This window comes from Corvus cornix, chromosome Z, assembly GCF_000738735.6.
Source record: "Corvus cornix cornix isolate S_Up_H32 chromosome Z, ASM73873v5, whole genome shotgun sequence".
Classification (NCBI taxonomy): domain Eukaryota; kingdom Metazoa; phylum Chordata; class Aves; order Passeriformes; family Corvidae; genus Corvus; species Corvus cornix.
In genome coordinates, this window is record NC_046357.1 from 29,594,053 (window position 1) to 29,611,974 (window position 17,922).

At 37.5% G+C, this 17,922-nt stretch overlaps 1 protein-coding gene across 6 annotated transcripts in view; it reads right to left on the reverse strand.

The window, feature by feature from the left end:
- PCGF3 (polycomb group ring finger 3) overlaps positions 1 to 17,922 on the reverse strand; it is a 56,322-nt gene that overhangs the window by 18,326 nt on the left and 20,074 nt on the right. For 2 of the 6 annotated variants that reach the window (XM_039566624.1, XM_039566623.1), the window contains one exon: positions 2,799 to 2,916. In XM_039566624.1, coding sequence (XP_039422558.1) covers positions 2,799 to 2,907 — 109 coding nt within the window. In that variant the 5' untranslated portion in view covers positions 2,908 to 2,916. Of the gene's footprint in view, positions 1 to 2,798; positions 2,917 to 5,262; positions 5,578 to 5,664; positions 5,728 to 6,804; positions 6,873 to 10,224; positions 10,268 to 17,922 lie in introns of those variants that run through there. The other 4 variants (XM_039566620.1, XM_039566621.1, XM_039566622.1 and 1 more) reach the window with 4 other exon arrangements.

The window sequence follows — 17,922 nt, forward strand, 5'->3', positions numbered from 1 at the left end:
AACAAGAACAGGCAAGGTTAATGCTCAGTTGTTTATTTTAACAGTTTCACTTCTCTTTGACTTTTTTCATTTCTGTATCTAGTTCAAGTCGACCTTTTATCATCCTGATGAATCCAGAACATGATACCTTTCATAATGTGAGGTTTTCCCTTTCATAACATAGAAGGACAGCTTTTACATGTAAACACTAACAAAACTGACATTACAAACACAAAGTTAAATAAGATCTGCATATATCATCTAACATAGAATATTAATCAAGGAATAGATATAAACTAAAAAAAGATTTAAGGCTGACTTACTAAAAATGATGTTTTTAGCGACTGACTTACCGGCCTACCTGTCACCCACAAACTAAAACCACAGCAGAGAAACAAGCAGGAAAGAAAGCAAAAAAACCCTTTGTTTTCTCTTGAATTCAGTTTTACCAAAACTGGCCCTGTTCCTCCAGAGGACTGGCCTTGGTCCTCCAAATTACTTTCACCAAAGGACTCAAGAACTTCATTTACTACTGAAGAGTCTTTGAATGGCTGAAGATCAGGAAATTAGAGAAAAATGGAAAAGGTAAGAAAAATGTTCAGTTCTGAGTAGAACAGAATGAAAGTTTCGGGGTGGTATAATTTGGAAGAGAATTCACTATCTCAACAGACAGGGTAATGTCATGATAGATTTTGCAAGGATGCTTTTTATTATTATTTAAATAATAATACATTATTAGCATTATCTTACACAACACAAACAATGCCAACATGTATGAAGTTTTGTTAAAAAGACAGCATTATCACAGACTCTCAGTATTAGTAAAACGTCCTGGTATGAGTTGCTAAAGTAGCCATTCATTATACAGCTGCCCATTTCTATATGCAAACACACAATCACCCATCTCTCTTTCAAAGTAAACTATTTATACTCTGCTCTCCTCTGTTCTGCCCCAAAACAGTACTCATAAAACACACTACTACATGATATCCTGTGCCTGTTCTCACAAAACTATTTATACAGGGCACACAGTGAAGTGGTATTCATAAAATATAAACTGTCAAAATAAGGAAGAAACAAGACAAACAAACCCCCCAAAAAGCAGCAGGAAAAGGTAGTAAAGGGTATTCCCTGGCTTTTGAAGCAAGCACTGTAGCACTGTGGATTAATCTACATATTTCCTCCATATGCAAATATAAGAGATGGTACAGATGATATCAGCTGAGGGGTATTTGTGAGGTTTTTGTTTTATTCTTAAAGAACAGTGAAAAATTACCCTCTCCCTAGCTCTTTGTCAGCCATGTTAACTTGTTATGATCTTCATTCCGTATACAATCTTCTTACTAGCAGCAGTAAAAAATTTGGGCAAAACTAACTGGAAGTCTAGCTTAAGGATCTTTCTCTGAAAACAACACTATGGAAATTGAGATATGAAACAAATGCAGACGGGACATGAGACACTGACTACTGTGTCCAGCTCTGGGACTCCCAACATAAGAACATGGACCCATTCCGGTGAGTTCAGAGGAGGGCCATGAAGTTGATCACAGGGCTGGAGCAGCTCTCCTAAGAAGACAGGCTGAGAGAGTTGGGGTTGTTCAGCCTGGAGAACAGAAGGCTCTGGAGAGACCTTAAAGCAGCCTTCCAACAGCTGAAGGGCACTACAAGAGAGATGGAGGGGGCCTTTTTACAGGGGCATGTACTGAGAAGACAAGGGGGAATGGCTTCAAACTGGAGGTGGATAGGTTCAGATTAGATAGAAATTCTGTATTGTGAGGGTAACTGGCAGAGGTTGCCCAAAGAAGTTGTGGATGTCCCATCCCTGGAAGCATTCAAGGCCTGGTTATACAGGGCTTTGAGCAACCTGATCCAGTAGATGCTGACCCTGACCATGGCCAGGGGATTGAATCTAGGTTCCAGTTTCAAGAACCATTCTGTGGTTCTTGGAATCACAGAATGAACCATTCCATGATCCTAGATTCTATGAGGATATCCAAAACAACATGAAGTGTTGTTTGGATGAAGCTTCTAAATGGAATATAATAAAAAACATAATCAGTGACAAATCATGAGCATTGCCTTTCCCCTTCATCAGATATATTAGGTGAAGAAGTCCGCTGAAACTTTTCGTTTCATGATGAAGACACAGCCACCAAATAATTGCCTTCAAAGAAAATTTAGGACTAAGTCATTAAGCTTATTAAACAACATAATAGCTTTATCAGAATAAACATAAATATTGTGACAAAATAGTTTTAAAACATGGGATGCGTTGCAAGGTTCTAGGTCATCCTTCACTTACATGAAAGTAGAAATTCACAAAGTAACAACAAACAACTACCTTATCACAGTATTTTGGAATACAAGCTTATTTCTAGGGTACAGGACAACATACTATTCTTTATCAATAAACTATTTGCTTTCTGCAGCAGAACAGGAGAGAAAGAGACATCTGAAAGGCTCCAGGTGGAGAACATATGCTGTATCAACTGTCACAGAAGAGAGAACTAGGTATTCCACATTCCTTTAGCAGGAAGACAGACTTCATTCTTGAATATTTATATTACCACTAATTGAATATGGCTTCAAGTTTATGCTATACAGCTTTAATGTTCCCTTAATTTGCTTTTTTTAAGTAAGCAAATCATCTGTTAAAAAAAGCAGTCTAGTAAAGCACATGCTATTTTGGCTGATGCACAACAGATATTTTAAATTTCAACTGAAAACCATTACAACATGTTGCATATCAAGTTAAAAGAAACAAACAAACAAACAAACAAACAAACCAGCAACATGAACTTAATTGTACTTCTACTTACAAGTATGCAAGCATTCTGTTACAGTAGTAGCATCAATCAGGTATCCATTGCACAGACGACAGGTTATATGGGCATTAATGTCCCAAAGCTTAATCTTTCTCGTTAGCATCTTTGGTGTCTGTGGAAGAGACATATCATAAAGTAACACAGCTGTAGTCATTCGGGAATAAATGATTAACTAGTATTAGCCCAGCTTTAGACTTTCGCACAACATACAAGGATGTGTGCACACAGTGGTGGCACTAACTTTTATGTCACTTCACAAAAGCTAAACAATGTAAACCCCACACTATTCTGCAAGTCAGTACTGCAAGAGCATAGAAAACGGCCCTCCCAGCCTGCTACTAGTAAGTTCCTTTACCAACCAAGGGACTCAGATTTACAGTGAAACCCTACTATCCTGGTAACTTCAGTCATCATATTCACTCTAGCAATGCTGGCAAACTCACAAAAATACAGAGGGAGAAAAACCTCAAAGTAATTTCAGAATCAAAAGTGGTTGTTGACAATTGAAAAGTCAAAGCAACTGTTAGGTTTAACCACACTTTTAAGCGCTTCCTTCTGTCAGTATGTTAAAGCATAATTTTTAATCTGTCTCTCAATAATGGGGCTGGAAAGTAAACCTTCTGAAATCCCTTTTATTTAAACACAAGTTAATTAAAGACTACATTACAGATTAAAATAATTTCATTGGCAGAGTTGCAGTTTGTTGTGCTAAAACTTGAACTAGATATTTTTCCTTTCTTTTGAGCATGAGATGGCATAAGCACCTTTAAAAGGAAAAAAATTAGAAATCAAAAATGAAAAAGCTCATTTAACCTTTTTTTGCAGGAACCCCAATTACTTAGAGAGAAAACACCACACAAAGCCCATGCCTTAACAAATTAACTGTTATCTTTTAAACATAGCTGTATTATGTTTTTCAAAATATTTTGAAAATAGTACTGTTACTAGAACATGACAGCATTCTAGCTAATTAACAGAGTGGGCTATACTTGCTTACAACCTACTACATGTGGTTCCCAGACTGCAGAAGTCACCAAATTATACTGTTTTCCCTTAAAGTGATTTTACTGTCCCTGGCTCACAAATACTGCTTTTCATCTAGCTCAGTTTGGAAAACATTTCCAAATTTGAATGGTGACACATGGTCCCCGAGTTTCACATAGATATATTGCAACGAAGTTGTCTGATCTTTGTCATCTTTTTTTTTTTCCTTATGTTCAATGAAGTGGTACTAAGAAAAAGGAACTACCAAAAGGCAAACTTCCACAACAATCTGAACTATTCCAGTGCAGAGAAGTACCTTATATTCCACTATAAACTATGGAAGAGCATACCCAACACCCATTCAAATCTGCACAGTCCTATGCAAAAAAGACTAGGAAGACTTCCAGTTTTCATAGTTAAGACTGGGGGGGTGGAGGGGCGAGGAACCAAATTTATTTTACAGTGTTTGAGATTTAGTTATAAATCTCGTGACCTCCCATTACGGAAGAATAAAGAGCAGCTCAGTTTTGCAGCAGACAAAATAGGTCAGAACCTATACTCAGAAACTGAATTACTTTTCTAAATTGTAGAATTATTTTTAACCCTCTGAAAACCAGACACACATTAAATCCTTGTAAGTTATTGCATGAGGTCATTAGTTAAAAGCTACTGCATGAGGTATGTAGATTTCTGTGGTGCTGAGGAAGAGCTATTCAACATCACTCTTCAAGAAGAGCTCAAGGGATGGCATCAAGCCACCAGTCAAATAGAAAGTCAGCACACTTTGTGTTAGAAAAACACAATTCATAGCAGGCAAAAGAGAAATTAGCCTACACATATCCTGAAAAAGGCAGTATCAATACAACTCTAGTTACTTGTCTAGGCAGGAATTCAGAAGAAGGTGTTCAGGGCCATCACAGACTGAATCCAAGCACTACTAAGGCAGAATAGCCAAAGATTTAACAGTGAAATCTGAAGCAAATAAGTCACTTATTTTCTGGAAAAAAAATTACAGTTTCTCCTCACCACAGTAGAGATAAACACTGCCACTAGAAGAACCCTCAACAAATTAAAAAAAAAGTTCAGATGGGTACAATTTTATGAGAACAGTGACTGAACCACACAACAAAGGCAAAAATAATACAATATAGTAATAAAGCTCATTGTGCTGGGGGGAAAAAAAAAAAAAGAAAAAAAAAGAGGATAGCAAGAATAATACACACTTTGCCAACTTAATAGGAAAAAAATCATACACATTTTGGCACTGGAAAAATGCATATCTTCCAGAATATCAGGAGCAAGCCTATCAAATCAACCTTATGAAAATTTCATACACCTTTCAAGAAGGATAGAAAGTCTCTCTCATTAGATGTTTAAAGGACTGAAAATAAGAACTATTAGAAGAAGCAACAGAAAGGTAGCGGGTCTTTTGAGGGCAGTAGACACCTCAGTTTCAAAAGGTGATAAAACCTACAGCAGGACATTTCTCCAGAAGGCCTGTCCCACGCTGTTTTCTTGCAGCTACTAAAACAGGAAAAGGATCTCTTCTCTGCTCACACAGAGATCCAGGCATGGTTGCTTCAGCACACCTTGCATCTCCAATAAACAATGCAACGTCTAAGGTCTGTAAGCAAGCTGTCAGTGTCAGACTTTATTTAAGCCTGCATTTTGTGCAATTGCGACCCATGTCCTCTAGTCTTGGGAAAAAGAAGAACATTAGAATGCCCCGCTTGCTTTTCAAAACAGTTAACCTGTAACAACAAGAGGACTTACTAAAATTAAAAAAAAATTAATAAAAATAAAATTTTTAAAAGGCCAGACCACTTCCTATCTATCTAGAAAGGTAGAGAGAAGTTCACAAAAAATGGCATATTACCAAGATGTCAGTTCAGTCAGATAACATAAATACTCAGACTTTGCAGAAAACTTGAATTGCTTCCTAGAGGGAAACAAAAAAAAAATTTTAGCAGAACTAATGACACATATAAAGAAAAAATAGAGACACTAATGTTACAACCTCATTTAAGAAATTAAATTCACTAATCACAGCAACTAATTAAAAACATAAAGTAATTCCATATTATGTAAAGTAATTCCACATTTATCATCTGCCTATCCTGTATACTTCAGAGGGAAGTCAATAACATAGTTGCAGATTTCATCATCAATTATTATTTTTCTCATTGTTATCACATTTGAAAATTATACACAGTCATACTATGAAATACAAAGCTAAGCTACCACTCACAATGCTTAAGAAGAAACTCTCCAGGTCGATGGGTAGCTAACACAGGATGTCTTTCATGTTCCTGTCTGGAATATACTAACTAGCTCAGAATGGGTACTAGTCTGTTTGAACCACACATCTGCTCTTGGGAAGGTGTCCCAAGACACTCATGTTTCTACAGCCTACTGCCAAACAAAAGTTAAGCACCACTTTTATCATGTAAGACAGCCAAGTTGTTACCACCCCACCAAAAAACCCCACACCAAACACATATTTTAAGTAACCATATATAATCTGAAGTACACTGCTGCAGGAGAAAAAATGCAGATCAGATCCGGAGATTAGAAGCAAGCAGACGGAATAAAATATTCCCAATACATTAATGCTGACAAGTATACCATAAATGATATGCCAAGTCCTATTTCTATGTCATCTTAACTCCACCTTGTTATAAAGGCTACCCATTGTTTTAACATAAAGAGTTCAGAAAATAATTTAAAAGATATTTCTCAAATATTTAACATTTTGCATCAGTCTAATCACCCTGAAAATTTCAGTTTGAGTTTATCAAACACACAAATATTGAGTTTATCAAACAAGCAATTGAAGACCGAGTTAGTTTTTTTTTAACTGCTGGACTCCCAAGAATGCAAGATGACATATCTCTTGACAAAATCTCACCGTCCTTCAGAAGTCTCAGCATCTGATTTTATTACTTAGGTAGACTCTCAAAGAGCTACTTTTACCATATCAACATGAAGTAATGTAAAAGAAGCAAAGCATGTTTACCAGGTGCTGGATTCCTCTGAAGAATTCTGAATGAAGGGACATCCTTCTGCTTAGGCTACTGACAGCTTCTGCACATGCAATTAATCCATGTCAGTAATCTCATACAAACTGGAACTAAACAGCAAGACTACACAACATCCAAAACATGAAGTTTGACTAAGAATCACACAACCTATTTTTCTATTTTCTAGACATATCCAGGTCTCCCTTAAACACCTTCCCTTTGAAAAAGAGATATTTTTTCATATCTGAATTCCAGGTGATCTCTTTCACAAAACTCATCTTCCCATCTCTGAAGCAGTGATATGCTGAAAAGAAAGCTAAAAATTAATTCACATACCTCCAAAACAAGTAATCTAACCTTATAAACAAAAACCACAGAAGTCTAGAAGTCCATCTCCAAATACACATTTCCAAGCAACCATGCAGCTTAAAAGCACAGGTATCTGGATAACACACTGAGCCACTTAGTCTGACCTCAGTTTACTCTGCTTTGAGCAGCTGGACTACTTAGAACATTCCTGAATTGGAAGAGACCCATGGAGTTGTCGGGTCCAAGTCCTGGCCCTACACAGGACAATCCCACCATGTGCCTGAGATCATTGTCCAAATGCTTCTTGAACTCTGTCAGGCTGGTGCTGTGAGCACTTCCCCAGGGAGCCTGTTCCAGTGCCCAACCACCCTCTGGGTGAAGAACCTTTCCCCAATATCTAACCTAAATCTCCCCTGACACAGGGTCATGCCATTCCCTCAGGTCCTAGTGCAGGTAACCATATGACATGATGGACATGATCTCCTGATGTCTTTTTAACCTGAGTTATCATACAATCCTACGAATTTACTGCACTATCACACCACCTTTGCCTATCCATGTAATAAACAAGCTGAACTTCTTATTATATTGACTGATCTCAAGCTGCTTACGACTGTTACACAATCATTATCACACAGAGACACTAACTCAAAGAATTTAGCATGAGCTCAACATCTAAAACTGGCTGCTGTAAAAAGACAACACAAAGAATCGGGTTGACATTAAAGTCACACACACCAGCCTGAAGCAATAGGAGATGATAAGTTTACTTTTCCAAAGCACAACCTAGGCTGATACCTTCTTGCCTAAAAATATTTTTTAAAAATTCAGAACAAAAACGTATCTCCCAATTGACACTTCTTTTTTTACAGAGACTCACTAGACTGTGCAGGATTTAGTAAGAACAGCAAGGTTCTAAAAGAGATTATTTGCATTTGCCTTATTTTGTAACGTGACCCATCAACCACTGTGTAGAAGACGCATGCTCAAGAGCTTCTGAATTTTTCACAGGCTCAGTCAAGTTCAGAAGCAAAAGTTTCACAGAAAGCTGCCGTTCTATATAAAAACAGGCAAATTCTGATGACAGACCAAATTCTGAACATTTACAATATCATGTTCCAAACCTAATATCTCATTTGAACACTGTGAAGCTCAGACTACCACTAAACCTCCATGGAAGTTAGCAGACAACGGAAAATACCATACCTTAATTTAGTTTTTAGAAAGCCAAAGCCAAGAAAGGCAAATCTCTGTAACACAGAAATTCCTTAGTTCTTCTAAATTAAATTGTTAGCTCTTCTGAGATTTACCTGCTCAAATAGTAACCCACAAGCAATTCTCAAACTTTAAGAACTGCAGACAACTTTGAAACTTTCAATCCACTGACTGAACTGTGACATTTATTAAAAAAATTTAAAGAGTCTTATTTTTTACTTAGACAACTAAAGAACGCTGGAGCCAAAGCACCGTTCTTCTCCCTCAAAACCACATTGCTGGAATAGTAGTAAGTCACTCCTCAGTTCTATAATCACAAAACTCTTCTCAACTCGTCAACTAACCAAGCAAAAAAAAAAACCAAACAAAAAAACCAACAAGCAACAACAACCAAACCAGAAAAAAAACCACAAAAAAACCCCAAAAACCCACCCAAAAAAGACATAACAAAACACACCAACCTGAGCCTCAGCTGTTTTTACAGGAAATGTGAAATGCAAAAAAAGCATCCCTGCAGCATATTACATAGATTCATAGGATAATGTTACGGAGTAATCTCTCCAAGCTGCTCTAATCCAAACTTGCACTCAAAGCAAGCCCACTTAAATTGAGTAAATGTGGGCCTATTCCTTTTTTGCACAGAAAACCCTCAACAACGAAGATTCCACAGTCTCTTTGGGCAACCTGTTCCAGAGCCTGACCCACCCCCACAGGCAAAAAATGCTCCTACTGTCTCTTAGGAATCTCCTGCATTGCAACTTGGGTATGATGCCTCTCATCCTACAAGTGTGCACCTCCAAGAGCAGTGCAGCACCCTCATCTTGATTTCTGTCCACAGGTTGTGTTGAAAACAGAAATAACATCTTCCCTAATTCTTAGCATCACTTTCCTTAGGACTCTTGTAAACACTGAATAAAAAAGAGCAACACCAAAATCTTAGTCAATAGCTGAAGACCCACTTTTAATCCAAGTTGCTAGTACTTCATCCTGGTTATTATTTTGGAGGCAGAACAAAACGAATCAGCACTGTCCTGCTTTATAGAAATACAAAACCCTCTGAAGTGCCTAAAAAGAATTGAGAGATCCTGTTTAAAAAAGTTAAGAAAATACTCAGACCAATCTTTCTCTTACAAAGACAAAGCCTGCTTTTCTAATATATGCCACCACATCTGCTTGAAATGCATGGTAGAAGAACTCCATTTTGAAAAGACTGTTTTCTTAACAGCTGCCAAGCAATGAATTATTCAGAAACAACATACAACAATGGAGAGACAAGAGACAAGAGACACTTCCTTTCAGTGCTGGAACATGAAACCCCAAACAGAGAAAATGTTCCAAAACATTCAGCTAACATGAAAAAAAGATCATTTGCAAAAAGATTTGTGTTTCTTCATCTTGGTTCCAGCTGACATTATTTTAAACCACACTGTTGGCATGGTGTCAGCCTCTCACTGTCTGGAAGTCTTACAACACACCAAAAAGGGAGTGAGGACATTTACAAAAGCATCTGGGCTATATTCCCAATTAAAAACCAGGCAACCAACCACACACACACATACACAGAGTCGGGAGAAGCTGGAAGGGGATATGCACATTTCAGAAAGTCAACCTGTTTTGTTAGCGCTTCATCCACTTCACCCACTAAGGCAATGTTCTCTTCAGATGATCAAGCAAAAAGTTAAGCAAAATATTACAGGCCTGTCTATTAAAACTGTATCACCGAGAAGCCTGCATATCTCTGTACAAGCTTTCACATTTCAGAGATATGTCAGCACTGAAACTATTATTCATGCAAGATTACAGAGAGGATCAGCAGAGGGACTCCTCAGAAGTACAGCCTTATCATTTACATAGACACCATTCCAGAATATTTTGGCCTACATGAGGCATACCTCTTAAAACAGCATTTCTTTTCAGAGTCTGCCATCCAGAGACCTGAAAAGACAGAAGAATAGTCTGAAAGTTAACATCCAAAATTCTTCAAAATACAGCTGCCAAAAAGACTCACCCACTAAATTCACCTGAGTATTTAGGTATGTCTGTTAATTTAAGATAACAATGGGGCAGAAGTACTTGTAAGCAAGAAAAGGGGGGAAAAAAATTGATCCTCAGGAAAAAGAAAGAAAAAAAGATTTAGCACAGTCTCCTACAAGACAAGGAAAATTACTCGAAAAACTAAGAAGTCCTGTTACACATGATCACAAAATAAAAAGAAATTCATTATCTTCAAAAATGACAGGGTAAAGAACCAAATAAGTAAGCAGAAACCTTGAAGCACAATGGAAGGACTAGACAGTCTGTAAGAAAAGAAAATATTTTGAATTGAAGGCGTACATTCAGGTGAGCAGCATTCTCAGTTTTCAAGCTATGTTTTCAAGTAATCTGCTCTCTGTATCTTAATCTTCCAAAAATACTTTCAAAGGAAATAATTCGTATTTCCAGAATCTCTAGGTATTTGCCAGAATAAAATGATATTTTAAAAAATAATAAAAAAGAAGACCTTTATTCTCTGGCTAAAGGTGATACAATCTCACATGAATAGGTAAGTTTGACAGAAGAAACAGTTTTTCTAACTGATTCACACAGTGAAGATTCAGCTGTTACAGAGACAGGTAAAGAGTACTACTAGTTCTGTCTTCCTGCTCTGAAAAAATCAAAGGCATAGCCTGTAGTTACTGATTTTGCTGTTATATTGCTAAGGGAATTATGAAAACAATGACAAAACAAGATATTCATGATAGCACTTGACAGAAACTTCAGAATAATGACAATAAAAATCTCTTTGCAGTTCCATCATGAACTTCTTTGATTGAATTCAAAGTAAAAAAAAAGTTAAAAAAAATAACTATTAACTGAAAGCAATGCAGAGTTGCAGGAGATGTTCTTTTCTGGAACTCCCTAAAAAAATCCCCATTGAGGACAGAAAGCCTCTCATACAGTAGAACAAAGTCCATAACACTTTGTCATTTAAAAGATTTATTTCTCCAGCAAAATGTGGAGAACAGAGCAGTGACACTGCTTCTAAAGAAACCAGCTCAGAGGCTTATCCCCATTCCAAATGCACATCACAACATAAACTCGAGTAACAGTCTTTCGGAAGGACTTGTCACGCATCTTCCCTCACTACTGCTGGAAGAAGACAAGGTTACACTTTGGTTCATGTGGAAGAAGGAAGTACCACTCAATTTGTGAGAATAAAAACAACAACCAAATTGGTCTTAAATCATCACCATACTCCTCCTGTTCTAGTTACAGGGTGATAGTGATGCACTATGAAAACTAAAGACACAGAAGTTCAGGTTTTTTTTAGATCTAGATGGTTGCTGGAGACTGGGGAAGCGGATTATTCTACTGATCCTGTAATAAGTCAGGAGTACCAATATTTTCTTTAAGGATTTCTCAAGTGCTATGACAGCTCTTAACAACTTCTCAGATCATCAAACTGTAACTGTTGTTTGTACCACCTAGCTTTGTAAAGCAAAACAGGAAGTTATTCTTATCAGGTACAAATCCAGAAGTGAAGTGAATGCCTGACAGATTTACAAACCATTACAACCTTGCTATTTTAACAGGATAAGCATACACATTTTTCTTTTGCTGAAACATAGTACAGTAATGTTACTTCATTAAAAAGCAGAAGTATAATGCTCACAGTGGGGAAAGCCTGAGGAAAACAGCTAAATGTAGCAAATAATAACAATTTTGCTGAATAATTACTGAAAGGTACTGAAGTCATACAGCACCAAAAGCTAAATGACAAAAGTAGTGGAAGCAGCAGGTGTATCTCAATTCATAAGGACACTGTATTTAAAGCAATCAAAGAACAAAGCATTACAACAATGGAACTTTGTTCAGATCCAAAACTCAGTGTGGAAAAGACAATTTTCAAATCTGATGCTTATGATCGTGTGGCTTACATCAGGCGTAAGCATCTCACTTCTGCTAGTAGCTACACACTGGTGAAACTCAGTAGACAAACCTACATTTTCAATGAGCTGAATTGAAGTGTAGAAAAAAATAAAGCCCTTGCTATGGCCATCAGTTTCATTATTCCCAAAGATGACCAATAAATTTCAATAAATTAACTTTTTAAATATTAATTTAAATATTAACATTAAATTCTTAAGTACTATTACATATGTTCAATTTTAATAGCTGTTTCTATTTAATTCCACAATTTACACTAGCTAAAAAGGCCTGCAAACACCTTATTCCATAAAGACAGAATTTTAAAATATTGTGAGCACAACCTTGTAATGAGAGAACTAAGTCCAACTCTCACTTCCATCACAATGCAAGTAAAGTGTTGTTTGGTCATGAGGTCAGAGATTATGAAGAAATACAAGCACAGAATTTGTCTTCTTCAACTAGCTGGATTAAAACAAAAATAGTCTGTTATACTAATCATTTGTAGCAGAAAGACAGAGGTTGTTAATGACTGAAGATATAGACCTCTGTTCTACAAGGCTATTTATTTACAAGTAACTTATTGGAATAATATGCTGACCTGCAATAGATGAAGAGTAATGGCTATATGAACTAAATTAAAAAGCCTCACCAGCTTAAAATAAAGTACCTTCCTCTTTTCCAAGTTTTTCCACTGTAGGGCAGGATACTTATCAGTCAGAAATTTACTTCAAGAGAACTGGAGAAGAAGTCATAGCCCTATTTTCATTGCTAGCAATGTCAGTACAGCCTGTACAGTACTCAAAAGAAGGATGAGTATATTACCTCAGGTAAGCAACTTAAGATGCAGGACACATTTTCAACAGATGAAAGGATAGAGAAAACAATATTGTGGTTGCTTTGGCTTCAGATACCAAAGTTGTTTATTTCAACTGTTGTCAGGTGTACTCTTGTCAGCTGTTGAACTTTACTTTGAAACAATATATAAGCCACTTATAAAAGGGCACAGTGACTTCAAACATTAGCAGTGAGAAGTTTGTGCTGGGTTTAGCAAAATGCAATAACAGAGGATAATGTGTCTTTCAAACTGAGTTTTAAAATATTGTAAGCTCCAATAAAACTTATGCTGTATTTGCAAAGCACTGTTTTGTAAAAGAAACTACTAGAAACAAACCTTTCTGTTGATCAGAAAGAAAAAAAGATTTAAATTTGCTCTAGCAAGACTAGTTATGAATACTTGTACAGCTTTTTATGACCCAATTCAACAGCATATTTACATGCTAAGGCAGCAAATAAATCCATGTACTCTTTTTAGTATCACGCCAGCAATTTCTCAGATCTCAACGGAATTCCTCACAAGTCGTTTTTCTCATTCCCGGGAATGTACTACCACCACCAGATGGCACCAGTACTCTACCTTCAATAAAGCAGATAGCTGTATCTTAATAACACAGAAAACAGGACTGCCCTGAAACGGAAAAAAATAAATGTAAACAACACATTCACCAGCAGTCTCACCATGGAGACTTCCAGATTCTGCTGTGTCCCTGGCAGCCAGCCAGACTCACTTGGTCACCCCAACAGTCTGTTCTTCCCAATCTCCCCCTTAAAGACACACACGCCTGTCCATGCTGGTGAGCTTGGCTGGTTTGTCAGTAACACTCACCTACTTTACTTTAATTGCCAGCTCTATGGACTATGGATTCAGCCAGGCACATTACTAAACCATGTCCCTTAGTGCCAATCTACATATCTTTTAAATATCTTCAGGGTTCCAACACTACCCTGGACAGCCTGGTCTAATGCCTGACCCACTATTTAGGCACAGAAATCTTTTCTAATATCCAATCCAAACCTCACTTGGCATAGTTGGAGGCCACTTCCTCTTCTTGTATCACTTGCTTCCGGGGAAAAGAGACTGACCCCCACCTGGCTACAGCCTCCTCTCAGGTGGAGGGTGAGAAGTTCTCCCCAAGCCTCCTTCTCTCCAGATTAAACAACCTCAGTTCCCTCAGCTCCTCTTCATAGGACTTGTGCTCTAGACCCTTCCCCAGCAGCTCTGTTGCCCTTCTCTGAATTTGCTCCAGTACCTCAATGTTCTTTTTGAAGTGAGGGGCCCAGAACTGGACACAGAACTCACGGTGTGGCCTCAGTGCTGAGTACAGGGGGACAATCCCTGCCATGGTCCTGGTGGCCACACTATTGCTGATACAGGCCAGGATGGCATGGCCTTCTTGGCCACCTGGGCACATTGCTGGCTGTGTCAACCAGCACCCCCAGGTTCTTTTCTGCTGAAAAGCTTTCCAGACACTCTGCTGTCTCCAGCCTGCAGCACTGCATGGAGTTGTTGTGACCCAAGGGCAGGACATTGCATTGGGCCTTGCTGAGTCTCATACCACTGCCTCAGCCCATCACTCTAGCCTGTCTGGAAACCCCTGTAGAGCCTTCCTGCCCTCCAGGAGATCAACACTCCCACCCAGTTTGGTGTCATCTGCAGGCTGACTGAAGGGGCACTTGATCCCCTGGTACAGGTTGTTGACAAAAACATTAAATAGAACTGGCCCCAATACTAAACCCTTGGGAACAATACCTGTGACTAATGGCCAGCTGGATTTAATTCCATTTCCCACCAGTCTCTAGGCTTGGCCATCCATCCAGCTTTTTACCCAGCAAAGAGTGCACTTATTCAAGCTATGAGCAGCCAGTTGCTCCAGAATACTGTGGGAAATGGTGCCAAAAGCTCTACTAAGTCCATATAAACAAGATGAGCCTTTCCCTCATTCACTAAGGAGGTCACCTTGTCACTGAAGGAGATCAGGTCAGTCAATCAAGATTAAAAACTAGGTCAAACAAGGCCTATATAAAAGTTATCAGAATGCACCAACCTTTCATGAAGTGACTAGAAAGAAAATCCCCATGCCTTCCTACTGCAAGCTAGCATCAACACCTATTTTGTTTTAACATATCTCAGTACTTGGGGAGGACAAGGTGGGTGGGGATGCTGGGACATTTCACTGTTCCTTAATAAATCAGGAACTTTCTTTAGCAGGTATAACTTTATAAGCAGACGCAGGAGAGTTACAGATTTCTTCCCAGTGTCTCGTATTATTGCATGCTTGTGTCAGAGGTACTGCTTCCAAGAACACTGCCTACAGAACACATTCACAGAGTCTGAGAACACAACTAAACGAAAGGGAAGATGGTAGGAGAAGAACACTGGGCCAGTACTAAAGCTCTAGACTACCACATTTTTCTCCCTGAAATACTCCCCAAGTCTAAGTTTATTTGTTTCAAGCACAGTTTAGACAAAATCACAAAAAGGGAAAAAAAGACTCAAAAAAACCAACCAAGGACAAAAAACCCACTTTATTTTGCACACAGCAAGTGAAAGCATCCTTGAGACAGACATATTAGAATTTCTAATTTATATGAGAGCATTACTATTGCCACAAGAATACTGGAGAAAAATTTTTAAAAATCAAAGCTTATGATCCTAGTTTTAAAGTGATTATGTGAGCTGGTAACTGAAAAGGCTGTTTAGTTTTTCTTGATTTGGTTTTTTTCATCTCTAGTCTTGGTTCTGGAACTAAACAAATGAGTGAAATGGTTTTAGCTCCCTCCTTGCAACCACCTGGCAACCAAATAAGCTCTATCTGAATACTTCTGTAGTAAAATTTCCTATACATAGTAAGTATAAACTTGATCTTCAGTATTGCTACCCAGAGCCTGATTCAGTGATAAGCTTTATGCTAAACATATTTTTAGGCTAGAAATTCTTACTCTTCACTAGCCAATTCACATTTCACATTCATGATCAAAAGACAAAAAGCTGCAAGTCAACCAAAGCACAAATAATAGGACCTTTAGCCAACTGATTTGAAATTAAGTTTGCCATGTTATTTTAGAGAACTTGGACCATGATTAATGGTAATGTCAGCTATCAGGTAATAACAAAACAAAGAAGTCTTCCATATCACACCACTTTCATGAAAACATCCTTGAAAATAACCATGCAGTATTTATTTCTTTAATCTATTACACTCAAGAGAACTTGTCTCTTTTCTTGAGGAGACTTGACTAACTGGTTAAAGAGAAACTACCTGGGGTGTATGCACACCATTAACTAAGAGTTGCATTAAGGTGGCTTAAATATTCACCCCAAAACAAAACACATTCACTTTTACACAGATTTCATTCATTTCAATGTAAAGTAAAAGACAGCACTGATGATAAATGACATGTAAAAATTGACACAAATGTTTGAGATAAAGTAGAAGCAATAATCAGGGCACAGTAGCATTAAATCTACCCATCTACTCTTTATTCACGTATTTTCACATGTTTTCTTTTATGGTACAATGAGAGGCTGATCTATCTGGTACTTCTCCTTTAAACACCTGTTTCTGTCCAGAGAAAATTAAATAGGCTCTGCAGTAAATTGTCAAAACCACAAAGATGTTCAAAATTTCTGTCTTACATGTCATTAGTAAAAGGCATCATGAAGAAAAGAAGGATTTCATTAAGGCAGGAGAAACAGCAATGAAGTTGAAGTCTAAGTGACTGAGTGACTCAAAACTGGGTCCCACACCCCTTCACACAAATTTTGATAACATTTTCTGTCATTTCAATTTGAAGAGTGAAATGAGGAACATAAAACACCACCTCCTCCCAGCTGTCACAGGAATTAACTTTCTTAGAAAATTCACAAGACGTAAGTACTATTAAAATGTTAAATATATTAAAAATAAATTTAACACTCCCCCCCACAGAAAACCATCACCACAAACAACAACAACAACAAGAACCATTCAATCTCAGTTTTCCAAGTATCTTAAAAATCTCATTTACCTAGACATGTGTTTAATACCACGGTTGAACACAATGACATTTTGATACAAGGTTTTATTTCAATCTTTTTTCCTATACATTGCTTAGATTTGGAGTCTTTATTAAAATTAATTTACCACATTAGACTCCTGAACAGTCAAGCAACTGCCTGTCAAATTTTAGCTAAAAATGGTTTCAAAATTGATCCATCAATATGTTTGCAGCCAAAGAGATAAACAAATACTGAAATCATCAAAGTTAGTGTTCTTCAAATTTTCACCTGACAACAGACGCTTATAAAGCACTAAATTAAGGAAGATATATTGAAAATCAAGTAAGTAACTGTTATTTCTCTGATAAAATCAACTAAAGACAATAAACTTTTGTCAGAAAAATGGCAAGACTAGAGAGTTGCTATACAAAGTATTTAACTCTACTTTAAAAACATATCTACATCTTCACCTACCGATAGCATAATAGAACGCTTCAAAGAAGAAAGACATAATCCCTGCACCGAGTTTCATATTTAATTTTCAATAAATATTGAGTTTCATTTGATTTATTGTAGATTTGAACGCATAGATGCCAAGACTTAGCAGTCTAAAAACCCCCCAGCGACAGATGGACAGTGCCTTCCGTCCAAACATGAGAAAGCACAAGCTTCAAACATTGTTTACTGCAGCCATAATCAGATAGAGACTAACCCAGAACCTATCATGGGCCAACTTAAATAGCCAGTCTGCCCTAAGTGCAATGTTGTAAGCCGCTAGTACCGCATCTTCTGAAATAATGTTCAATTCTAGATGAACACATTAAGGAAGAATGGCATGAAACTGGACCAAGTATCAGAACACAGT